Source organism: Anguilla rostrata, chromosome 1 (assembly GCF_018555375.3).
Source record: "Anguilla rostrata isolate EN2019 chromosome 1, ASM1855537v3, whole genome shotgun sequence".
NCBI lineage: Eukaryota > Metazoa > Chordata > Actinopteri > Anguilliformes > Anguillidae > Anguilla > Anguilla rostrata.
The window spans coordinates 48,639,575-48,664,407 of NC_057933.1; the positions used below are offsets into that span (position 1 = coordinate 48,639,575).

The window sequence follows — 24,833 nt, forward strand, 5'->3', positions numbered from 1 at the left end:
TTGGTTCGCAAAGCGCTGTGATGACAGGCGATAGCTCTTGGCAACATATATAGCCTACGATAAACCCTGAAATAAATACTTTTGATTATGTAGCCTATATGGTCATTGAAGCAACCAAGCTTATCAGGTTATTGTTTAATGTATGGATTTTTGTTTAGTACATACAGAACCCTCCAAATTATTCACATCCATAATTAAGAAACACAAAAAAGACTGTATAACGCAATATTTTAATTCTCAAAAGCCCAAAATATTTTGAACAATTTAGTGCAATCAACTAAATTAACAGCTCTCAAATTATACATTTCTTTGCCAAAGAAATGAGCAATAACATTAGCAACTACAGTCCCCATAGACGTTGAAGGCCTGATGATTTCTCCCCAAAGACCAGACCCCCCCCCAAAGGTCGGGTGGGAATAGGCGCAGAGTCGTAACTCATTAGTTCTCCTTCCGCTTACTCACTTCTATTATAACCATCGTTGGGGCGTCGGCCCGACATCATAGATGTGGAACGATCCTAGTGCTGTTTAGTAGCTGATCTGAATTGTTTTTAGAAATAATTTTTAATAGAATTGTCCTTGTGTACGTATTTGATTTATTATTTGTGTTATTAGGCTTTTTTTTTTTTTTTAATTGATAGACCACATGTTTACAATGTTGTTTTAATGTAGGCCTACCCTATTCTTTTATCTCGGCACCATTGTAAATGAGGGCCCGTCAATGCTTCTACCGAGAATTAATTAAAGGCTGAAATGATTGACTGATTTTTATTCATTAATACTTTTGATTGTTTTATTTACCTACGATAGCATTCAACGATAAAAATAAAAAAATAAATTAAATAAATAAACAGCCATTTTTACACAGAAAATGGGCAAAAACCAGGCCTGAACCCCCAACAAAATGAGCAAGCAAGATAAAACAAATCCCCAGTGGGATTAAAAACACGGTGGCAAGAAAAAACTCCCCAATGGGAAGAAATCTCGGGAGGAACCCGGTTGTAGAGGGGGAGCCCATCCTCCGCTGGCTGGCCCGGTGTCATTAGTAAAGACTGGCTGATAGATAACTGAGAACCGCTGCTGTCTGCAAAGAATGGGAGGGATAGACAGGTAGAAACAAACTTAGCATCTGCACAATGGCAATTATGAGTATGGACAGCTCTTCATTTAGTCTGGTTTACCTAGTCTCTAAACTGACCTCATCTACCCCTTTGAGTAGGCTGCTGGTGGATCCCAAACTCCTGTTCGCCTTGCTGGAACATCTTCACGAGTCTTGAATTAGACCAAACAGTAAGAATCACCTGGGAGCACAATACCTACACAGAATAATGGATGTCGTGTATGAACCAGTGACTTCCTCTAGCTAAGATAAATACATTAACAGCAGACAGACACTGTATTAGGCAATTTCTACTGGTCTTGTGCATCATAACCAATGTTATACGTTTATTTATTTTGGTGCAATTCAAAAGAATGTGTGTGACCCTTTCCTCACCAATTTCTCCATTTTGTAATGCTTCTTGTGCTGTTTTGTGGCAACCAACTTGTTATTGCTCCTCAATGAGTTCAGGGCTGCCCTCTCCTGTGTGTGTGGGGAGGGGCAAACAAGTTGAACCAAACATCTGTTTAGCATCTGTACAAGCAGAATCATGGCTGTGGATTGGTCATAATTTAGCTTGGCTTACTTTGCCTATTTTAGCACACCTCCTCGACCCCTCTTGAGCTGCTGATGGATCCCAGTGTCCTGGTAGCGCTGCTGGATCTCCCGGGCCCAAATTCAGAACAGTAGGCAAGTGGTGATCTGGGATCAGTTATAACCCATTTACCTTTTAGCCCTAATCGTAGCCCTGTTTCGTAGGTTTCGTAACCTTCAGGGTCCAAGTTGAACTATGCGGTTGTTCCCTGCACTTGGACCGGTACTTCTCTCTAGGGGTTTCGTCATACTTGTTCCTGGTTATGGTTATACACTTTGTTGTACGTCGCTCTGGATAAGAGCGTCTGCCAAATGCCTGTAATGTAATGTAATGTAATGTAATGTAATCAACAGATAAGGCCAGGCTATGGGCCAGGGAAAACCGATCCCAGATCACCACTCCTAGTGGATTTCATGAATCTGGTGTCCATCCCTGTGAAAGGATGCTGAAAGAAACCTAAGGAACAACTGGTCTCGACTCGATGAAGTGAAAAAAATCAATATTGTTCTGCTCATGGAAGTAAGTGTTCCATTCTGAATTATTCGTTTTTTATCTCAACTAGAATGCCCCCCCACCCCCACCCCTTGTTCCAATCACACCGATAATACTCACATGTAGATGCTTGGATGAGGCAAATGGTAAACTTTTTACTCACCAATCTTTCTTACCATATTTCTGCCTGGGGCATACTCCTAGCATCCTGCCCGAGGCCTGGTATGAGATTAAATTTTCTTGCCTATGTGGTAAGTTGACCAATAAGTTGATTCAGCTCCAGCATTCGCTGAAAGTTAAAAAAAGAAACTATAGGCTGTTTCGGTCTTGTGTAACATCAATGCATGGTTGTTAGTACATAACAGTAATTCATTATTAATTTTCAGTTTTTAATTACTGTTATGTGTTAACAAGACCATATCCACTTACTCCTCGTCATGCTTTCCACCACCCAGAACTCTACAGGCTGCTGTTGCTGTCCTCTGTGGCGACAGCCTTCTTGCCCCGGCATCCAGAAAAGCAGGAGGCAACTGTCCGCATCCACCTCATGAAGCCTTTCTTCTTTGGGGGCTCCTCGTGGGCGGTCGACTCCTCGGCCCGGACACTGCTGCCTGCAGTCGGGGATTGGCACTGGTCCTCACATGCCTGCTGTAAAAAGAGTGGGTACAAACATCTTCTAAATTAGAGAATAAATACGTACCCCAATATCAATATCCCCGTCATGTTTGCATGTATCAAAGTTAATTAAAATAATTATCTGACAACTAAGACAAGGTTTAAGGATTTCTTTCACAGAACCTCCCATTTTCTTCACTTCAGACCTTACCTCTTCGCTCCCGGTGTTCTGGGCCGGCTGGTCTCCAGGGACGGCACAGCTTGCGGAACCCTCCAGGCCGTCCTTGTTTCCCTGAGCGGCCGCAGGCTGCTTCTTGCGCCGGCGTGTGAAAAGGCGCGTGAAAAGCGAGCGTAGCGACCGTCTCAGGGAACGCTTCTTCCTCTTCGGGACCTCGAGGACGATCTCCTCAGAGGAATCCGCATACATGTCAGAGCGGTCCTGGGGCAGGGTCACACCTGCCTCACTGTACCCCTGCAGCGCAAAGTTGTAATATGAGCGGTAGTTGCCGCGCTTTTGGAGGTGCTGCAGGGTGAGGAAAGGGTGACGTAGGGCCTGGTTGGGGCTGATCCGCTGTTCTGGTTCAAGAACCAGCATTCGATTGAGCAGGTCAACCAGGCACCTATGGTCAGCAGACTCAGCGAGCTCTTGTTCTTCATAGCCTTTCGCAAGATCCTCCAGGGCTTGAAGAAGCTCCAGGTTGGCTGGCACATGCCTCCGCAAGCTCTGTGTCCCCGTAAACAGTTCTCTTCCCTGGTAGGGCTTCACCCGCAATTCATGTGCTCCCCTACCATTGTCTACAAGGTCGAAAAACAATTTAGTCTTGATGCTTGCTTCCAGCATCGTAGCAGAGGGAAACCCCCGGCTCCCAAAGATGCTGTGGGCCAGTTCCAGCTCGCAGCGCGAGGGGAAGAGGGTCCGACCAAGGGCCATTTCCCCCATCACACAGGCCAAAGACCACACGTCGATCTTTTCCGTGCAACGATAGCCCAGTAGGACCTCTGGAGCTCTGACGAATCTGAAAGAAAACAATTAAATCATTCAAACAGGATATGTCTCACTAAAATCAGGGATTTGTGGAATCAAGGAGCTTTCAGCACACACATCTGCAGAGAAAATAACCAGTCCTCAGAATGCCTGTTTCTACACAATCCATGACTAGAAGAATATGCGTAGAGATGCTGCACCCCAAAAAAGCAAATCTACAAGGCTGGGCAGCCTAGCTCAGAAGATTAAATCCCAAAGGAAACTTATCATATTCACACCCAAGATGGTGAAAATAACTTCCACACAAGATTTAAAAATGTTATTTTATATCCAGTTACCTGGACTACTGTTATGAGACTAAATTTTCATAGTAAATAAGTTTTTATTCTTCACTATTCACAGCTATTTTTCTCCACAAGTCAGAATCATATAGGCTACAATATTCAAAGTTCTTACAGCACCTCCATGCGTTTCAATTGGGTCAATCCTAAACTAACAAAAACTGGCCTGCATTGTAGCCTACTAGCCCGCATTGTAGGCCAGGTTAATGCATTCCACATTTCAAGTGTTTTACTGCATCTTAGCTTAGGTCCAAACATAATTCATGCAATTTAGAGAATAGCATATCCAGACCCACTGAAATCCCAATTTAGCTTCATTTATTCAACAAAGCTTTAGGACATTTACATTAAAGGTAATTAAGTCTGCTGACCTGGGCTGAATGTAGGGCGTCCACATTGAAGCCAGGTCATGGGTAGTAATGGCGGAGCCAAAGTCGATCAGCTTTACTCGGAAGGGCTCGCGGCGCTGGTTCACGAGCACGATGTTTTCCTGTTTAATGTCAGCGTGAACGACGCCCATGTCTTTCAGTTTGGCCAGGGCTGTGGCCACCTGGAGAACAACCGTCCGGATGTCCCGTATTTTAAACTTTATCAACGAGTTTGCCTTTTGGAAGTCATGCAGGTTCTGGCCCATAACTTCTTCCACCAAGTAAACATGAAACTCGTCCCCGAAAGCTTCATAAAAACGAACGATGTGGTGATCGTAAGCATTCTCGTCCGTGAGAGCAGCGAGAACTCGTGCTTCGTGAAGGCAAAGCCTCGTGTGAACACGGGGCATTCTTTTCACGGCCACCATTTTCCGGTCGCTTTGACGCTGGAATCTGGCGACCTCCGCGAACATACCACGGCCTAAGCTCTCTATAAAATCGTACTTTTCGGTCTCTGAGGATAACATGTTGAAAGCGTTGTCCTGCCGAAAAGAACGTTACTTCGTACAAGGTACAAGTGACTTTACCTGTTTTTGTGTGAGATTTATATGAAATTTCGAACGCATTGATGACGTAACAATAGTCTGTACATTTTCCACATAGACTTCTGTTGCGTCACATGCTGATAGTAAAGTAAAACTAAAAACTGCATTCAGTGAATGGACAGGTACAATATACATACAATATAGTGTAACCGTTCAGAAAACGTCAAGCAAAAATTTACTTCCGATATTTAAAAAATGGTCTCCTGGATAATCCCAGATACAGCAAAATAAATTAAAATAGGGTGATTTTAATTAATCTGAATTGACTCATCTGAATTTAACTAAATCAGCTGAAGTTCACTTCAATCACTATTCCTGCTAAAAATTGTGCCTGGAGTTCAAGTAACCACCACTGCTGCTAAAATATGCCATATTCATTACCCAATTGTACGGTTTTTTGTTCAGTAATACAAAACAATTATCGATAAAGTGTGTCTCAAGATCATACTCGACGAAAGGTTCGACTGCACCACTGAACTGTTTTGCACGCTGCATACAGCATACAGTGACAAGATGTAGGCTACTGCGATTTCGGGTTGCAGGCTTTGAGAACATCTGGAACAGACGTTTCAGAACGTAAGACGTAGGCTATCTAGCCGCATAACCTTACGAAACTGTCCGCCTAAGTATAATACAGACATGTTAAATTAGGCTAACCTTACAACTTTGCTCACCAAATGGTTCGTAGCTATTTTGCCGCTAGATAGGCTACGTTTATCAATGTGTAGCTAGCCAGCTTGCTATCTTCATATTTATGGATGGCTTCTATATCTGGGTACATTACATTACATTAATTCGGCATTTGGAGACGCTCTTATCAGCCGACAACAAGGATAACCATAACAGAACAAGTATAGTCGAAAACCCTAGAGGAATGTACCGTTCCAAGTACGGGAACAACGATAGTTCACTTGATCCTGATGTTTAACTGATTACACTAACAATCGAGACGGCAACACGAAATTTCTTGGAAAAATAAATGAATAATCATTAGCGTTAAGACAGGCGCATCGACTAAGTCACCTAGTAGTTTGCATTAGGCTATGTGTTTTCCATACTATGGAGCTCCTTTATACCCAGATAGGACAGACATATATAGTTCGTAATTTTTGAGATCGGTTGTTCTTCCATAATCGTTCAACATCGTTTGATCTGTGTTTGTCGACTGCCCTCTTCATTCAGTCACAATTTCTTGGTTGATGTGAGATATGCTTGGGATCGTTGTCTTCCTGAAAGATGTTTGTAATTGGGTGATTCTTCAATTAAGGTCTGTCCCCAGGGTAGATTTTCAAGAAAAAAAAAGATATTTTTTTAATAGAAAAAAAAAAAAACAATTATTGTATTTGTTACGGTTAGGTTGTAGTACCTATGAAAAGGGAATTGTTTCTCAATGATGACATTTTAATACTTTTTCAGTAGACTATGTTGAAAATTCAAATGTGCCAGAATTGCACTGTTTTGGGCTTGTCCCCAACCCACACTTTTTAACGTCACCTCTATAATAAAGTAATAAAAATGGTTAAATTCATTAAAACTTTACTTTGCATTTTCTCATAATAACATAAAAAGACATATTTCAAATTCATATGGTATATGTATGTGCAATTTTTATAGTTAAATATCTCGGTCCCTGATACATCTGTCATTACCATCACACCAAACATTTTAGAGAGCAATAAAGTTTTTTCAAAAAAATTTTTATGTGGTTGCCATAGAAATGAGAAGTGACAGGGGCACATGGCCAGACATCGGGTCGGGTGGGAATAGGCCCAGAGTCGTAACTCATTAGTTCTCCTTCCGCTTACTCACTTCCATTATAACCATCGTTGGGGCGTCGGCCCGACATCATAGATGTGGAACGTTCCTAGTGCTGTATAGTAGCTGATCTGAATTGTTTTTAGAAATCATTTTTAATAGAATTGTCCTTGTGTACGTATTTGATTTATTATTTGTGTTATTAGGCTTAATTTAAAAAAAAAAAATTGATAGACCACATGTTTACAATGTTGTTGTTTTAATGTAGGCCTACCCTATTCTTTTATCTGGGCACCATTGTAAATGAGGGCCCGTCAATGCTTCTACCGAGAATTAATTAAAGGCTGAAATGATTGACTGATTTTTATTCATTAATACTTTTGATTGTTTTATTTACCTGCGATAGCATTCAACGATAAAAATAAAAAAATTAATTAAATAAATAAATAAACAGCCATTTTTACACAGAAAATGGGCAAAAACCAGGCCTGAACCCCCAACAAAATGAGCAAGCAAGATAAAACAAATCCCCAGTGGGATTAAAAACACGGTGGCAAGAAAAAACTCCCCAATGGGAAGAAATCTTGGGAGGAACCCGGTTGTAGAGGGGGAGCCCATCCTCCGCTGGCTGGCCCGGTGTCATTAGTAAAGACTGGCTGATAGATAACCGAGAACAGCTGCTGTCTGCAGAGAATGGGAGGGATAGACAGGTAGAAACAAACTTAGCATCTGCACAATGGCAATTATGAGTATGGACAGCTCTTAATTTAGTCTGGTTTACCTAGTCTCTAAACTGACCTCATCTACCCCTTTGAGTGGGCTGCTGGTGGATCCCAAACTCCTGTTCGCCTTGCTGGAACATCTTCACGAGTCTTGAATGAGACCAAACAGTAAGAATCACCTGGGAGCACAATTCCTACACAGAATAATGGATGTCGTGTATGAACCAGTGACTTCCTCTAGCTAAGATAAATACATTAACAGCATACAGACACTGTATTAGGCAATTTATACTGGTCTTGTGCATCATAACCAATGTTGTAAGTTTATTTTGGTGCAATTCAAAAGAATTTGTGTGACCCTTTCCTCACCAATTTCTCCATTTTGTAATGCTTCTTGTGCTGTTTTGTGGCAACCGACTTGTTATTGCTCCTCAATGAGTTCAGGGCTGCCCTCTCCTGTGTGTGTGGGGAGGGGCAAACAAGTTGAACCAAACATCTGTTTAGCATCTGTACAAGCAGAATCATGGCTGTGGATTGGTCATAACTTAGCTTGGCTTACTTTGCCTATTTTAGCACACCTCCTCGACCCCTCTTGAGCTGCTGATGGATCCCAGTGTCTTGGTAGCGCTGCTGGATCTCCCGGGCCCAAATTCAGAACAGTAGGCAAGTGGTGATCTGGGATCAGTTATAACCCATTTACCTTTTAGCCCTAATCGTAGCCCTGTTTCGTAGGTTTCGTAACCTTCAGGGTCCAAGTTGAACTATGCGGTTGTTCCCTGCACTTGGACCGGTACTTCTCTCTAGGGGTTTCGTCATACTTGTTCCTGGTTATGGTTATACACTTTGTTGTACGTCGCTCTGGATAAGAGCGTCTGCCAAATGCCTGTAATGTAATGTAATGTAATGTAATCAACAGATAAGGCCAGGCTATGGGCCAGGGAAAACCGATCCCAGATCACCACTCATGAATTTCATGAATCTGGTGTCCATCCCTGTGAAAGGATGCTGAAAGAAACCTATGGAACAACTGGTCTCGACTCGATGAAGTGAAAAAAAATCAATATTGTTCTGCTCATGGAAGTAAGTGTTCCATTCTGAATTATTCTTTTTTATCTCAACTAGAATGCCCCCCCCACCCCCACCCCTTGTTCCAATCACACCGATAATACTCACATGCAGATGCTTGGATGAGGCAAATGGTAAACTTTTTACTCACCAATCTTTCTTACCATATTTCTGCCTGGGGGATACTCCTAGCATCCTGCCCTCACCTGGTATGAGATTAAATTTTCTTGCCTATGTGATAAGTGGATCAATAAGTTGATTCAGCTCCAGCATTCGCTGAAAGTTAAAAAAAGAAACTTTAGGCTGTTTCGGTCTTGTGTAACATCAATGCATGGTTGTTAGTACATAACAGTAATTCATTATTAATTTTCAGTTTTTAATTACTGTTATGTGTTAACAAGACCATATCCACTTACTCCTCGTCATGCTTTCCACCACCCAGAACTCTACAGGCTGCTGTTGCTGTCCTCTGTGGCGACAGCCTTCTTGCCCCGGCATCCAGAAAAGCAGGAGGCAACTGTCCGCATCCACCTCATGAAGCCTTTCTTCTTTGGGGGCTCCTCGTGGGCGGTCGACTCCTCGGCCCGGACACTGCTGCCTGCAGTCGGGGATTGGCACTGGTCCTCACATGCCTGCTGTAAAAAGAGTGGGTACAAACATCTTCTAAATTAGAGAATAAATACGTACCCCAATATCAATATCCCCGTCATGTTTGCATGTATCAAAGTTAATTAAAATAATTATCTGACAACTAAGACAAGGTTTAAGGATTTCTTTCACAGAACCTCCCATTTTCTTCACTTCAGACCTTACCTCTTCGCTCCCGGTGTTCTGGGCCGGCTGGTCTCCAGGGACGGCACAGCTTGCGGAACCCTCCAGGCCGTCCTTGTTTCCCTGAGCGGCCGCAGGCTGCTTCTTGCGCCGGCGTGTGAAAAGGCGCGTGAAAAGCGAGCGCAGCGACCGTCTCAGGGAACGCTTCTTCCTCTTCGGGACCTCGAGGACAATCTCCTCAGAGGAATCCGCATACATGTCAGAGCGGTCCTGGGGCAGGGTCACACCTGCCTCACTGTACCCCTGCAGCGCAAAGTTGTAATATGAGCGGTAGTTGCCGCGCTTTTGGAGGTGCTGCAGGGTGAGGAAAGGGTGGCGTAGGGCCTGGTTGGGGCTGATCCGCTGTTCTGGTTCAAGAACCAGCATTCGATTGAGCAGGTCAACCAGGCACCTACGGTCAGCAGACTCAGCGAGCTCTTGTTCTTCATAGCCTTTCGCAAGATCCTCCAGGGCTTGAAGAAGCTCCAGGTTGGCTGGCACATGCCTCCGCAAGCTCTGTGTCCCCGTAAACAGTTCTCTTCCCTGGTAGGGCTTCACCCGCAATTCATGTGCTCCCCTACCATTGTCTACAAGGTCGAAAAACAATTTAGTCTTGATGCTTGCTTCCAGCATCGTAGCAGAGGGAAACCCCCGGCTCCCAAAGATGCTGTGGGCCAGTTCCAGCTCGCAGCGCGAGGGGAAGAGGGTCCGACCAAGGGCCATTTCCCCCATCACACAGGCCAAAGACCACACGTCGATCTTTTCCGTGCAACGATAGCCCAGTAGGACCTCTGGAGCTCTGACGAATCTGAAAGAAAACAATTAAATCATTCAAACAGGATATGTCTCACTAAAATCAGGGATTTGTGGAATCAAGCAAGCTTTCAGCACACACATCTGCAGAGAAAATAACCAGTCCTCAGAATGCCTATTTCTACACAATCCATGACTAGAAGAATATGCGTAGAGATGCGTAGAGCACCCCAAAAAAGCAAATCTACAAGGCTGGGCAGCCTAGCTCAGAAGATTAAATCCCAAAGGAAACTTATCATATTCACACCCAAGATGGTGAAAATAACTTCCACACAAGATTTAAAAATGTTATTTTATATCCAGTTACCTGGACTACTGTTATGAGACTAAATTTTCATAGTAAATAAGTTTTTATTCTTCACTATTCACAGCTATTTTTCTCCACAAGTCAGAATCATATAGGCTACAATATTCAAAGTTCTTACAGCACCTCCATGCGTTTCAATTGGGTCAATCCTAAACTAACAAAAACTGGCCTGCATTGTAGCCTACTAGCCTGCATTGTAGGCCAGGTTAATGCATTCCACATTTCAAGTGTTTTACTGCATCTTAGCTTAGGTCCAAACATAATTCATGCAATTTAGAGAATAGCATATCCAGACCCACTGAAATCCCAATTTAGCTTCATTTATTCAACAAAGCTTTAGGACATTTACATTAAAGGTAATTAAGTCTGCTGACCTGGGCTGAATGTAGGGCGTCCACATTGAAGCCAGGTCATGGGTAGTAATGGCGGAGCCAAAGTCGATCAGCTTTACTCGGAAGGGCTCGCGGCGCTGGTTCACGAGCACGATGTTTTCCTGTTTGATGTCAGCGTGAACGACGCCCATGTCTTTCAGTTTGGCCAGGGCTGTGGCCACCTGGAGAACAACCGTCCGGATGTCCCGTATTTTAAACTTTATCAACGAGTTTGCCTTTTGGAAGTCATGCAGGTTCTGGCCCATAACTTCTTCCACCAAGTAAACATGAAACTCGTCCCCGAAAGCTTCATAAAAACGAACGATGTGGTGATCGTAAGCATTCTCGTCCGTGAGAGCAGCGAGAACTCGTGCTTCGTGAAGGCAAAGCCTCGTGTGAACACGGGGCATTCTTTTCACGGCCACCATTTTCCGGTCGCTTTGACGCTGGAATCTGGCGACCTCCGCGAACATACCACGGCCTAAGCTCTCTATAAAATCGTACTTTTCGGTCTCTGAGGATAACATGTTGAAAGCGTTGTCCTGCCGAAAAGAACGTTACTTCGTACAAGGTACAAGTGACTTTACCTGTTTTTGTGTGAGATTTATATGAAATTTCGAACGCATTGATGACGTAACAATAGTCTGTACATTTTCCACATAGACTTCTGTTGCGTCACATGCTGATAGTAAAGTAAAACTAAAAACTGCATTCAGTGAATGGACAGGTACAATATACATACAATATAGTGTAACCGTTCAGAAAACGTCAAGCAAAAATTTACTTCCGATATTAAAAAAATGGTCTCCTGGATAATCCCAGATACAGCAAAATAAATTAAAATAGGGTGATTTTAATTAATCTGAATTGACTCATCTGAATTTAACTAAATCAGCTGAAGTTCACTTAAATCACTATTCCTGCTAAAAATTGTGCCTGGAGTTCAAGTAACCACCACTGCTGCTAAAATATGCCATATTCATTACCCAATTGTACGGTTTTTTGTTCAGTAATACAAAACAATTATCGATAAAGTGTGTCTCAAGATCATACTCGACGAAAGGTTCGACTGCACCACTGAACTGTTTTGCACGCTGCATACAGCATACAGTGACAAGATGTAGGCTACTGCGATTTCGGGTTGCAGGCTTTGAGAACATCTGGAACAGACGTTTCAGAACGTAAGACGTAGGCTATCTAGCCGCATAACCTTACGAAACTGTCCGCCTAAGTATAATACAGACATGTTAAATTAGGCTAACCTTACAACTTTGCTCACCAAATGGTTCGTAGCTATTTTGCCGCTAGATAGGCTACGTTTATCAATGTGTAGCTAGCCAGCTTGCTATCTTCATATTTATGGATGGCTTCTATATCTGGGTAGTTTGCATTAGGCTATGTGTTTTCCATACTATGGAGCTCCTTTATACCCAGATAGCACAGACATATATAGTTCGTAATTTTTGAGATCGGTTGTTCTTCCATAATCGTTCAACATCGTTTGATCTGTGTTTGTCGACTGCCCTCTTCATTCAGTCACAATTTCTTGGTTGATGTGAGATATGCTTGGGATCGTTGTCTTCCTGAAAGATGTTTGTAATTGGGTGATTCTTCAATTAAGGTCTGTCCCCAGGGTAGATTTTCAAGAAAAAAAAAGATATTTTTTTAATAGAAAAAAAAAAAACAATTATTGTATTTGTTACGGTTAGGTTGTAGTACCTATGAAAAGGGAATTGTTTCTCAATGATGACATTTTAATACTTTTTCAGTAGGCTATGTTGAAAATTCAAATGTGCCAGAATTGCACTGTTTTGGGCTTGTCCCCAACCCACACTTTTTAACGTCACCTCTATAATAAAGTAATAAAAATGGTTAAATTCATTAAAACTTTACTTTGCATTTTCTCATAATAACATAAAAAGACATATTTCAAATTCATATGGTATATGTATGTGCAATTTTATAGTTAAATATCTCTGTCCCTGATACATCTGTCATTACCATCACACCAAACATTTTAGAGAGCAATAAAGTTTTTTCAAAATTTTTTTTAAGTGGTTGCCATAGAAATGAGAAGTGACAGGGGCACATGGCCAGACATCGGGTCGGGTGGGAATAGGCCCAGAGTCGTAACTCATTAGTTCTCCTTCCGCTTACTCACTTCCATTATAACCATCGTTGGGGCGTCGGCCCGACATCATAGATGTGGAACGTTCCTAGTGCTGTATAGTAGCTGATCTGAATTGTTTTTAGAAATCATTTTTAATAGAATTGTCCTTGTGTACGTATTTGATTTATTATTTGTGTTATTAGGCTTAATTTAAAAAAAAATTGATAGACCACATGTTTACAATGTTGTTGTTTTAATGTAGGCCTACCCTATTCTTTTATCTGGGCACCATTGTAAATGAGGGCCCGTCAATGCTTCTACCGAGAATTAATTAAAGGCTGAAATGATTGACTGATTTTTATTCATTAATACTTTTGATTGTTTTATTTACCTGCGATAGCATTCAACGATAAAAATAAAAAAATAAATTAAATAAATAAACAGCCATTTTTACACAGAAAATGGGCAAAAACCAGGCCTGAACCCCCAACAAAATGAGCAAGCAAGATAAAACAAATCCCCAGTGGGATTAAAAACACGGTGGCAAGAAAAAACTCCCCAATGGGAAGAAATCTCGGGAGGAACCCGGTTGTAGAGGGGGAGCCCATCCTCCGCTGGCTGGCCCGGTGTCATTAGTAAAGACTGGCTGATAGATAACCGAGAACAGCTGCTGTCTGCAGAGAATGGGAGGGATAGACAGGTAGAAACAAACTTAGCATCTGCACAATGGCAATTATGAGTATGGACAGCTCTTAATTTAGTCTGGTTTACCTAGTCTCTAAACTGACCTCATCTACCCCTTTGAGTGGGCTGCTGGTGGATCCCAAACTCCTGTTCGCCTTGCTGGAACATCTTCACGAGTCTTGAATGAGACCAAACAGTAAGAATCACCTGGGAGCACAATTCCTACACAGAATAATGGATGTCGTGTATGAACCAGTGACTTCCTCTAGCTAAGATAAATACATTAACAGCATACAGACACTGTATTAGGCAATTTCTACTGGTCTTGTGCATCATAACCAATGTTGTAAGTTTATTTTGGTGCAATTCAAAAGAATTTGTGACCCTTTCCTCACCAATTTCTCCATTTTGTAATGCTTCTTGTGCTGTTTTGTGGCAACCGACTTGTTATTGCTCCTCAATGAGTTCAGGGCTGCCCTCTCCTGTGTGTGTGGGGAGGGGCAAACAAGTTGAACCAAACATCTGTTAAGCATCTGTACAAGCAGAATCATGGCTGTGGATTGGTCATAACTTAGCTTGGCTTACTTTGCCTATTTTAGCACACCTCCTCGACCCCTCTTGAGCTGCTGATGGATCCCAGTGTCCTGGTAGCGCTGCTGGATCTCCCGGGCCCAAATTCAGAACAGTAGGCAAGTGGTGATCTGGGATCAGTTATAACCCATTTACCTTTTAGCCCTAATCGTAGCCCTGTTTCGTAGGTTTCGTAACCTTCAGGGTCCAAGTTGAACTATGCGGTTGTTCCCTGCACTTGGACCGGTACTTCTCTCTAGGGGTTTCGTCATACTTGTTCCTGGTTATGGTTATACACTTTGTTGTACGTCGCTCTGGATAAGAGCGTCTGCCAAATGCCTGTAATGTAATGTAATGTAATGTAATCAACAGATAAGGCCAGGCTATGGGCCAGGGAAAACCGATCCCAGATCACCACTCATGAATTTCATGAATCTGGTGTCCATCCCTGTGAAAGGATGCTGAAAGAAACCTATGGAACAACTGGTCTCGACTCGATGAAGTGGAAAAAAAAATCAATATTGTTCTGCTCATGGAAGTAAGTGTTCCATTCTGAATTATTCTTTTTTATCTCAACTAGAATGCCCCCCCCACCCCCACCCCTTGTTCCAATCACACCGATAATACTCACATGTAGATGCTTGGATGAGGCAAATGGTAAACTTTTTACTCACCAATCTTTCTTACCATATTTCTGCCTGGGGCATACTCCTAGCATCCTGCCCTCACCTGGTATGAGATTAAATTTTCTTGCCTATGTGATAAGTGGACCAATAAGTTGATTCAGCTCCAGCATTCGCTGAAAGTTAAAAAAAGAAACTATAGGCTGTTTCGGTCTTGTGTAACATCAATGCATGGTTGTTAGTACATAACAGTAATTCATTATTAATTTTCAGTTTTTAATTACTGTTATGTGTTAACAAGACCATATCCACTTACTCCTTGTCATGCTTTCCACCACCCAGAACTCTACAGGCTGCTGTTGCTGTCCTCTGTGGCGACAGCCTTCTTGCCCCGGCATCCAGAAAAGCAGGAGGCAACTGTCCGCATCCACCTCATGAAGCCTTTCTTCTTTGGGGGCTCCTCGTGGGCGGTCGACTCCTCGGCCCGGACACTGCTGCCTGCAGTCGGGGATTGGCACTGGTCCTCACATGCCTGCGGTAAAAAGAGTGGGTACAAACATCTTCTAAATTAGAGAATAAATACGTACCCCAATATCAATATCCCCGTCATGTTTGCATGTATCAAAGTTAATTAAAATAATTATCTGACAACTAAGACAAGGTTTAAGGATTTCTTTCACAGAACCTCCCATTTTCTTCACTTCAGACCTTACCTCTTCGCTCCCGGTGTTCTGGGCCGGCTGGTCTCCAGGGACGGCACAGCTTGCGGAACCCTCCAGGCCGTCCTTGTTTCCCTGAGCGGCCGCAGGCTGCTTCTTGCGCCGGCGTGTGAAAAGGCGCGTGAAAAGCGAGCGTAGCGACCGTCTCAGGGAACGCTTCTTCCTCTTCGGGACCTCGAGGACGATCTCCTCAGAGGAATCCGCATACATGTCAGAGCGGTCCTGGGGCAGGGTCACACCTGCCTCACTGTACCCCTGCAGCGCAAAGTTGTAATATGAGCGGTAGTTGCCGCGCTTTTGGAGGTGCTGCAGGGTGAGGAAAGGGTGGCGTAGGGCCTGGTTGGGGCTGATCCGCTGTTCTGGTTCAAGAACCAGCATTCGATTGAGCAGGTCAACCAGGCACCTACGGTCAGCAGACTCAGCGAGCTCTTGTTCTTCATAGCCTTTCGCAAGATCCTCCAGGGCTTGAAGAAGCTCCAGGTTGGCTGGCACATGCCTCCGCAAGCTCTGTGTCCCCGTAAACAGTTCTCTTCCCTGGTAGGGCTTCACCCGCAATTCATGTGCTCCCCTACCATTGTCTACAAGGTCGAAAAACAATTTAGTCTTGATGCTTGCTTCCAGCATCGTAGCAGAGGGAAACCCCCGGCTCCCAAAGATGCTGTGGGCCAGTTCCAGCTCGCAGCGCGAGGGGAAGAGGGTCCGACCAAGGGCCATTTCCCCCATCACACAGGCCAAAGACCACACGTCGATCTTTTCCGTGCAACGATAGCCCAGTAGGACCTCTGGAGCTCTGACGAATCTGAAAGAAAACAATTAAATCATTCAAACAGGATATGTCTCACTAAAATCAGGGATTTGTGGAATCAAGGAAGCTTTCAGCACACACATCTGCAGAGAAAATAACCAGTCCTCAGAATGCCTGTTTCTACACAATCCATGACTAGAAGAATATGCGTAGAGATGCTGCACCCCAAAAAAGCAAATCTACAAGGCTGGGCAGCCTAGCTCAGAAGATTAAATCCCAAAGGAAACTTATCATATTCACACCCAAGATGGTGAAAATAACTTCCACACAAGATTTAGAAATGTTATTTTATATCCAGTTACCTGGACTACTGTTATGAGACTAAATTTTCATAGTAAATAAGTTTTTATTCTTCACTATTCACAGCTATTTTTCTCCACAAGTCAGAATCATATAGGCTACAATATTCAAAGTTCTTACAGCACCTTCATGCGTTTCAATTGGGTCAATCCTAAACTAACAAAAACTGTCCCGCATTGTAGCCTACTGGCCCGCATTGTAGGCCAGGTTAATGCATTCCACATTTCAAGTGTTTTACTGCATCTTAGCTTTAGTGGTCCAAACATAATTCATGCAATTTAGAGAATAGCATATCCAGACCCACTGAAATCCCAATTTAGCTTAATTTATTCAACAAAGCTTTAGGACATTTACATTAAAGGTAATTAAGTCTCCTAACCTGGGCTGAATGTAGGGCGTCCACATTGAAGCTAGGTCTTGGGTAGTAATGGCGGAGCCAAAGTCGATCAGCTTTACTCGGAAGGGCTCGCGGCGCTGGTTCACGAGCACGATGTTTTCCTGTTTGATGTCAGCGTGAACGACGCCCATGTCTTTCAGTTTGGCCAGGGCTGTGGCCACCTGGAGAACAACCGTCCGGATGTCCCGTATTTTAAACTTTATCAACGAGTTTGCCTTTTGGAAGTCATGCAGGTTCTGGCCCATAACTTCTTCAACCAAGTAAACATGAAACTCGTCCCCGAAAGCTTCATAAAAACGAACGATGTGGTGATCGTAAGCATTCTCGTCCGTGAGAGCAGCGAGAACTCGTGCTTCGTGAAGGCAAAGCCTCGTGTGAACACGGGGCATTCTTTTCACGGCCACCATTTTCCGGTCGCTTTGACGCTGGAATCTGGCGACCTCCGCGAACATACCACGGCCTAAGCTCTCTATAAAATCGTACTTTTCGGTCTCTGAGGATAACATGTTGAAAGCGTTGTCCTGCCGAAAAGAACGTTACTTCGTACAAGGTACAAGTGACTTTACCTGTTTTTGTGTGAGATTTATATGAAATTTCGAATGCATTGATGACGTAACAATAGTCTGTACATTTTCCACATAGACTTCTGTTGCGTCACATGCTGATAGTAAAGTAAAACTAAAAACTGCATTCAGTGAATGGACAGCTACAATATACATACAATATAGTGTAACCGTTCAGAAAACGTTAAGCAAAAATGTACTTCCGATATTTAAAAAATGGTCTCCTGGATAATCCCAGATACAGAAAATAAATTAAAATAGGGTGATTTTAATTAATCTGAATTGACTCATCTGAATTTAACTAAATCAGCTGAAGTTCACTTCAATCACTATTCCTGCTAAAAAATTGTGCCTGGAGTTCAAGTAACCACCACTGCTGCTAAAATATGCCACATTCATTACCCAATTGTACGGTTTTTTGTTCAGTAATACAAAACAATTATCGATAAAGTGTGTCTCAAGATCATACTCGACGAAAGGTTCGACTGCACCACTGAACTGTTTTGCACGCTGCATACAGCATAGAGTGACAAGATGTAGGCTACTGCGATTTCGGGTAGCAGGCTTTGAGAACATCTGGAACAGACGTTTCAGAACGTAAGACGTAGGCTATCTAGCCGCATAACCTTAAACGAAACTGTCCGCCTAAGTATAATACAGACATGTTAAATTAGGCTAACCTTACAACTTAGCTCACCAAATGGTTCGTAGCTATTTTGCCGCTAGGCTACGTTTATCAATGTGTAGCTAGCCAGCTTGCTATCTTAATATTTATGGATGGCTTCTATATCTGGGTAGTTTGCATTAGGCTATGTGTTTTCCATACTGTGGAGCTCCTTTATACCCAGATAGCACAGACATATATAGTTCGTAATTTTTGAGATCGGTTGTTCTTCCATAATCGTTCACCATCGTTTGATCTGTGTTTGTCGACTGCCCTCCTCATTCAGTCACAATTTCTTGGTTGATGTGAGATATGCTTGGGATCGTTGTCTTCCTGAAGGATGTTTGTAGTTGGGTGATTCTTCAATTAAGGTCTGTCCCCAGGGTAGATTTTCAAGGGAAAAAAAAGATATTTTTTTAATAAAAAAAAACAATTATTGTATTTGTTAGGGTTAGGTTGTAGTACCTATGAAAAGGGAATTGTTTCTCAATGATGACATTTTAATACTTTTTCAGTAGGCTATGTTGAAAATTCAAATGTGCCAGAATTGCACTGTTTTGGGCTTGTCCCCAACCCACACTTTTTAACGTCACCTCTATAATAAAGTAATAAAAATGGTTAAATTCATTAAAACTTTACTTTGCATTTTCTCATAATAGCATAAAAAGACATATTTCAAATTCATATGGTAGCCTATATGTATGTGCAATTTTTATAGTTAAATATCTCTGTCCCTGATACATCTGTCATTACCATCACACCAAACATTTTAGAGAGCATTTTAGAGAGGGGTTACAAGGCGCCCTGCTGCCGCAGAGCAGAGTGGTCGAGCAGGCACGTAGAATCGAGTCATGTCCTGCAAGTAGACGGGGGCTGTCCTGTTGGCAGCAGTGTAGGCAAGGGTCAGGGCTTTGAACCAAATCCTGGCGGCAACTGGTAGCCAGTGGAGTGATCGCAGCAGAGGAGTGACGTGGGAGAATTTGGGAAGGTTGTAGATGAGTCGGGCAGCGGCATTCTGAATCATCTGTAGTGGCTGTATGGCACAAGCTGACAGGCTTGCAAGGAGAGAGTTGCAGTAATCAAGGCGAGAGGTCACCATAGCCTGGACGAGCAGCTGGGTGGAGTGCGTCGTCAGGGATGGTCGAATCCTTCTGATGTTGTACAGAAGGAATCTGCAGGACCGTGATGTTGCCTTGATGTGCTCCTTGAGGTCCAGTTGGTCATCCAGGACCACCCCCAAGGTCTTGGCAGAGTGAGAGGCAGTCATCAACCATGATTGAGAGCTCACGAAGTAAGGAGGTCTTGCACGGGAAGAAGAGCAGCTCAGTTTTGTTGAGGTTGAGCTTCAGAGGGTGGCTGGCCATCCAGGTGGAGATGTCAGCCAGGCAGGAAGAGATCTTATCATTGACCTGTGTGGCCGAGGGGGGGAAAGAAAAGAAGAGTTGTGTGTCATCTGCATAACAATGATAGGAGAAGGCATGTGAATTAATAACTGAACCAAGATATCTGCAAGATAGGAAGCAAACCAAGACAGGGCAGTCCCGGCGATTCCCATCCCAGCCAAGGTGGAGAGGAGTATTTTATGGTTGACCGTGTCGAAAGCTGCAGACAGGTCAAGAAGGATCAGGACAGAGGAGAGGCGTGAGGCTCTTGCAGTGGCAAGTGCCTCCGTCACAGCTAGGAGCGCAGTCTCTGTTGAGTGCCCGGATCGGAAGCCAGACTGGTGAGGGTCTAGCAGGTTGTTCTGATGGAGAAAAGAGGTTAGTTGTTTAAGAACTGCTCGTTCAAGGGTTTTGGACAGAAAGGGTAGAAGCAATATGGGTCGATAATTTGTTACATCGGAGGGGTCTGAGGTGGGTTTTTTGAGAAGTGGGGTAACACGATGTCAATGTTCCAGAACCAAATAAATGTGAACAGTTTCAGTCCCTAAAGAGCATATAGTCTTGAAATTAGATGATAGTCCTAATGCACAGTTTCAGACTTGTATTTTTCAATTTTTCCTTCCTTATACGCTAATGTTTGTGGCTTTTGTTAGCAGTGGCGTATCCCATAAAGAGTTTTTCATTCATCTTTAACTCTTGGGTTTGTATTATTTCGAAGTGAGAGAAATATTTAGATTTAATTGACTGTATTGAATTAATTCAAATTAATGCACTGATTAATATCAGTTATTCTAACTCAATTGTGTGTTATATATGTGTATAATTAAATATGAGTACTGTTTCTAAGCTTGGTGATTTCTGTTTTTCATATCAAGTTTTATTATTATTATTATTATATTTAATCAATAATACTACTTGTAATATGTTTCCATAATACTCTTGAGTAGATATGGTGTAGGCCTATCATTACAATGCGCACTGCAGTAGTAAAATAAAAAAACTCACAAAAAAAGTGGCTCTTCCTTCTCAGGTATGAAAATCTAAATTTATGCAATAAATCAAAACTAGAATTAATAAACCAGGCAAGTAAAATAATCTCTCATTAAGGGTATGATGATTTTTAATCTAATGATCTGGTTGTGGAAATCTGACTGTTCAATAAATAAAAACCAAACATAATTAACCAGGCTACTAAAATAATTGGCATTAAGCAAGAGACACTGCAACACCAGCTTTTTTTTGTTGTTGCTGTGAAGAAAAAATGTCTCCATGTCATGTAACAACACAGTGCACTGCTATAGGCATATATTGCTTTAGGGTCCATAGGTAACTCTGCCTTCGCTGTAAATAGGTACACTACGAGGACGTTTGTCATGGGCTACCACAAAAGGAGGAAAAGGGGCTTTATGGCCATCTGGTGTTTTAATATTTTTGTCCTGTTTACTCAGTGTACATTTCTTTCATCCATGTATTGTTCCCTGTTCAGCATTATGCCAAAGGAACATTTCCATTTTATACATATTTAATGGTCAATAATGTATTTCATTCTATTCTATTAACTACCCATTAGAATCACAAACATAAGTGACGGTGTGTGTTTGTGACCATGTTCACCTGTGTATGACTGTTTTATCTAACTAAAAAATAATAACAATACCAGGTCGATGCTTTAAGAATATACCATGTGCCATTTTGTGTAACCAGCTATATAATTGTATATGTGTATATGGTTACAATGAAAGGCACTTGGGGGTTGGGGTTAAATGTAGTCTTGTTTAAAAACACATTATTGTCATTCTGTGATGAATCAAACAAATATTAATTTTTAGTTGACTCTCAAGTGAGTGTACAATTTTTTTCACCATCAGAAAATCTTATCCATCACTGACCCCATATGCTGCATAATGTGTGTGTGTGCATATATATATATATATATATATATATATATATATATAATTAAAAATGTAGACAAAGAATATAAATAAAAATGTTGGAAGAAAAACAACTAATAAACCTGTCTGTGAACATGCTATCCTTGAAGCAGACACTTCAAGTGTGTGTGCGTGTGCGTGTGCATGTGAGGGTCTATTTCAGTAATACTCATTTCTTTACTGTATCGAGATGCTGCCACTTCAAGTGATTTTTCTCATATTGCTTTCAGCGACAGAGTGAAATGCTTTCACACTATTTCAGAGCCTGCCATTAATCCAAGCAGCCTGTATTTTCTGGCACTATCACTGCATCAGTATTAAAATGACTGACTGCACTGGCTCTTGTGCTGTAGATGCTCAATGCTCTATCAAAGAGATTCATGCTTTTGAATCGATCAGATCTGACATGACAGCCCTGGAAGCACATATTGAGAAAGTGAGCTGTTTACGTGCAGTTATTTTGTCAAAGGTCCCCTTACTAACTCTGGTATATACGCCCCTGGGCTTCGCAATCCTCATATTTGATGACCTCCTCAGAAAAAAAAATATTGTCCCCTTTTTTCCTTTGCTTGAGGCTTGCAGAGTGCCATTCCAGCATGCTGTCTCCGGGTCTTTCCATCAAGCCTTTCCACTCCAGCGACAGCCACTGCAGTACTGGACCTGCTTGGGGAGTAAGGAGATACAGCTGTTGTTGTTGAACAGAAGTACATCTGTTTTCATGTCTCTTTCTGTTGCATTCCTAAATTTTTTTGTTATTATTTTCTTTTTCTTGGGGTGGATTAAAAAGTATTTTATCCCCTACTGCAGCAGAGAGGAGAGGTTGGTTGAATAGAGCATTTCTGTAATTCAATCAGACCATATCGGGCCATATTTTCCAAGAAAAGGCACAATTATCAAACTAGCTGTGACTCATAGCAGTGGTGAAATAACTCAATTTTGGTCATTTAGTGACTACAGACTACAGCACATCTACAGTTGAACTGGCTAGCTTAACAGGAATACACCTCCCTCCACTTTGCAAAATGATCGGATAGACTTCAAATAATTTGTTTAATTGTAATTTAAGCAAAAGGATGCTATTTTTAGGAAAGTTGTGTCTAAGATTAATTGTCCTTTTTTTCTTTCTTTTTTTTTGTTGCCATTTTTTCCCCCAATTTAGTCGTTATACCAATTCCCTGTGTGTATCACGGTCCTGGTCGATGCGCTATCCTCTGCTGGTCTGGGGAGGGTGTAGACTACCACATGCCTCCTCCGATACATGTGGAGTCACCAGCCGCTTCTTTTCACCTGATAGCTAGGAGTTTCACTTGGAGAGCGTAAAGTAGGCAATATACTTCGTACGAAGTGGAACCTTTTGAGCAAAACGAAGCAATCAGAACAACTGACGAACAAAAAGACGCGGTGTTGTGTGTTCATACGGTGCAGTGTGCAACGGCCTCCAGGGAGAACTTTTCGAAAAGTTCTTTCTTGTTCTCCAACCTCCCCCTCTCAGCTATTGTTCCAAATATCACATAGTTGGTTACGTCACGGTTGAGTTCAGAGGGCTGAATTTACATGGTAATGTACGGAGATTCAACGCCAATCTCTCTTCTGTAGACTAGAGATGGGAATTCTGAGTTCCTGCATGTTATATGAATGGTGCTACTCGTTTCAGCAAGTCATCAAAACGCCTAGCACACATTCAGAAATAAGAGAAAGTGGACCCCCTCGTCTAAACTCGCATTTGCCGAATGTACAGACAAAACTCTACATTCTCCGTCCTACTCTGATTTAGAGGACGAACGTACCATCTTCTTCGCCTTTTTTTCTTCTTTTGCATAGCTACATAAACTAAAGCCACTTTAAACACTTTAAACTTTTTGTTTTGTGTTGTGATCTCGCGTAGACCTTCTCTTTATACAAACATGGCGTAGCCGTGAGACGGAGGTCTGGTTGAGATTCCAGCCCCGGTTACTGCCTCGTAATTATTCGTAATTATTCACGCCCCAGCGCCGTGGAGTGACTTCAAACGGTGCAGTGTTCTCACTGAGTATACCGACAACAGTGTTCGTGGACATGTTCGCGGGTGGTTCTCAATCCTGAAGTTCTTCCTTCTTACTGAGTATACTGCAAGCTTAACGCATGCGGAGGTTCACGCTATCTCCCCCATATCCCCTCCCTGCTGAACAGGCGCCCCAACCAACCAGTAGGAGTCGCTACTGCAACGCTCAGGACTCATATCCTCACCGGCTTCCCACCCGTGAACACTGCCAATTGTGTTCTTAGGAACGTCTGACCAAGCCAGAAGCACCGCTGCCGGGGATTGATTAAACTTAATTGAGCTCTGCAGATTAAATGTGTCTAAATTTATTTTAAAAGTAAAACTAATCTTTTTGTATTATTGTAAGTGTAAATTGAAAAAAAAAGTTTGTACTTGTTATGCAAGACATGTGCATAAATTAACTGAATTTCTCTGCCTAAAGTAACAATGTATTTATTTTTTTAAACCACAGGTGACCTAATACTTCTGTACTCTGTATCACATATATTTTGGTAAGTACTCATCAAACCTTGAAATAGAAATGGGAAATCTCTGCTGTCCTTTGCATTTTCAGTGCACTCACTGTCATTCATTTCTTATTTTGTTAATTTAATAACATTTCTTTTGAAAGTGAGATTGCACAACTCACCAGATAAGAGGTTTGTTTCCTGGAAGCCCTGGAGGAATTTTTTGTTAATTAATAAAAGCGTGGCCCATAGGGCATCACATAGAATGGAAAATCATTTGGGCAAATTTATCAAATTTGTCTCCTCAGAGAAGGTAAAGCTCCAGAAAGATCATAATTCACCACAGAAAGCTGATGCTTGATTATTTATATGCTGTCTTTCCTCTGGCTGCTGTAATTCTGTTTATATTGATCCAAATCAAGCTTTCAGACCTAAGTGTCTTGTTATGAGAGCCAATGATGACATTTTAGCCAGTAGCAAAATAATGTCACAATCCTATGATTTAATGTTGATGTAATGACTATAAAAAACACCCACATTTAACAGATTCATTATACCGCACATACACATATATGTGGGAAAACATATATGTGTGTGTCAGGAATCTGTTCCCGAGTTGTCTACGTTGCACTTTTGCCATAGAGCTTATTAAAATG

General features: G+C 42.2%; 3 protein-coding genes and 2 long non-coding RNA genes across 5 annotated transcripts; 1 reads left to right on the forward strand and 4 right to left on the reverse strand.

The window, feature by feature from the left end:
- Positions 1 to 753: 753 nt before the first annotated feature.
- LOC135257439 (homeodomain-interacting protein kinase 4-like) lies at positions 754 to 5,856 on the reverse strand. The gene is made up of 7 exons (XM_064340598.1): positions 4,498 to 5,856; positions 3,012 to 3,816; positions 2,615 to 2,833; positions 1,685 to 2,474; positions 1,495 to 1,581; positions 1,198 to 1,271; positions 754 to 1,083 (listed from the first exon to the last, which is right to left on the reverse strand). The coding sequence occupies exons 1-3, from the start codon at positions 5,019 to 5,021 to the stop codon at positions 2,645 to 2,647; spliced, it is 1,518 nt and encodes a 505-aa protein (XP_064196668.1). The 5' UTR covers positions 5,022 to 5,856; the 3' UTR covers positions 754 to 1,083; positions 1,198 to 1,271; positions 1,495 to 1,581; positions 1,685 to 2,474; positions 2,615 to 2,644.
- Positions 5,857 to 7,407: 1,551 nt separating this feature from the next.
- Positions 7,408 to 8,702, reverse strand: LOC135257161 (uncharacterized). The gene is made up of 4 exons (XR_010330606.1): positions 8,136 to 8,702; positions 7,946 to 8,032; positions 7,653 to 7,726; positions 7,408 to 7,538 (listed from the first exon to the last, which is right to left on the reverse strand). It is a non-coding gene; the product is annotated as an uncharacterized LOC135257161 (long non-coding RNA).
- Positions 8,703 to 8,737: 35 nt separating this feature from the next.
- LOC135257131 (homeodomain-interacting protein kinase 4-like) lies at positions 8,738 to 12,576 on the reverse strand. The gene is made up of 4 exons (XM_064339584.1): positions 10,946 to 12,576; positions 9,455 to 10,259; positions 9,058 to 9,276; positions 8,738 to 8,917 (listed from the first exon to the last, which is right to left on the reverse strand). Exons 1-3 carry the CDS (start codon positions 11,467 to 11,469, stop codon positions 9,088 to 9,090), a joined length of 1,518 nt encoding a protein of 505 aa, XP_064195654.1. The 5' UTR covers positions 11,470 to 12,576; the 3' UTR covers positions 8,738 to 8,917; positions 9,058 to 9,087.
- A 134-nt stretch (positions 12,577 to 12,710) lies between these two features.
- On the reverse strand, positions 12,711 to 18,450 carry LOC135257139 (homeodomain-interacting protein kinase 4-like). The gene is made up of 7 exons (XM_064339595.1): positions 17,133 to 18,450; positions 15,643 to 16,447; positions 15,246 to 15,461; positions 14,322 to 15,105; positions 14,132 to 14,218; positions 13,841 to 13,914; positions 12,711 to 13,726 (listed from the first exon to the last, which is right to left on the reverse strand). Exons 1-3 carry the CDS (start codon positions 17,654 to 17,656, stop codon positions 15,276 to 15,278), a joined length of 1,515 nt encoding a protein of 504 aa, XP_064195665.1. The 5' UTR covers positions 17,657 to 18,450; the 3' UTR covers positions 12,711 to 13,726; positions 13,841 to 13,914; positions 14,132 to 14,218; positions 14,322 to 15,105; positions 15,246 to 15,275.
- Positions 17,565 to 24,415, forward strand: LOC135257166 (uncharacterized). The gene is made up of 3 exons (XR_010330607.1): positions 17,565 to 17,700; positions 22,265 to 22,361; positions 24,183 to 24,415. It is a non-coding gene; the product is annotated as an uncharacterized LOC135257166 (long non-coding RNA).
- The last annotated feature ends 418 nt before the right edge of the window (positions 24,416 to 24,833 follow it).

Excerpts from the sequence above, each read along its gene's own strand:
- LOC135257439 (XM_064340598.1), bottom strand. The coding sequence starts at position 5,021 with ATGTTATCCTCAGAGACCGAAAAGTACGATTTTATAGAGAGCTTAGGC. Across the intron at positions 3,817-4,497 it reads ACGCCCTACATTCAGCCCAG|ATTCGTCAGAGCTCCAGAGG; the intron begins GTCAGCAGACTT and ends GTTTTCTTTCAG. Across the intron at positions 2,834-3,011 it reads AGAACACCGGGAGCGAAGAG|CAGGCATGTGAGGACCAGTG; the intron begins GTAAGGTCTGAA and ends CTCTTTTTACAG.
- LOC135257131 (XM_064339584.1), bottom strand. The coding sequence starts at position 11,469 with ATGTTATCCTCAGAGACCGAAAAGTACGATTTTATAGAGAGCTTAGGC. Across the intron at positions 10,260-10,945 it reads ACGCCCTACATTCAGCCCAG|ATTCGTCAGAGCTCCAGAGG; the intron begins GTCAGCAGACTT and ends GTTTTCTTTCAG. Across the intron at positions 9,277-9,454 it reads AGAACACCGGGAGCGAAGAG|CAGGCATGTGAGGACCAGTG; the intron begins GTAAGGTCTGAA and ends CTCTTTTTACAG.
- LOC135257139 (XM_064339595.1), bottom strand. The coding sequence starts at position 17,656 with ATGTTATCCTCAGAGACCGAAAAGTACGATTTTATAGAGAGCTTAGGC. Across the intron at positions 16,448-17,132 it reads ACGCCCTACATTCAGCCCAG|ATTCGTCAGAGCTCCAGAGG; the intron begins GTTAGGAGACTT and ends GTTTTCTTTCAG. Across the intron at positions 15,462-15,642 it reads AGAACACCGGGAGCGAAGAG|GCATGTGAGGACCAGTGCCA; the intron begins GTAAGGTCTGAA and ends TTTTTACCGCAG.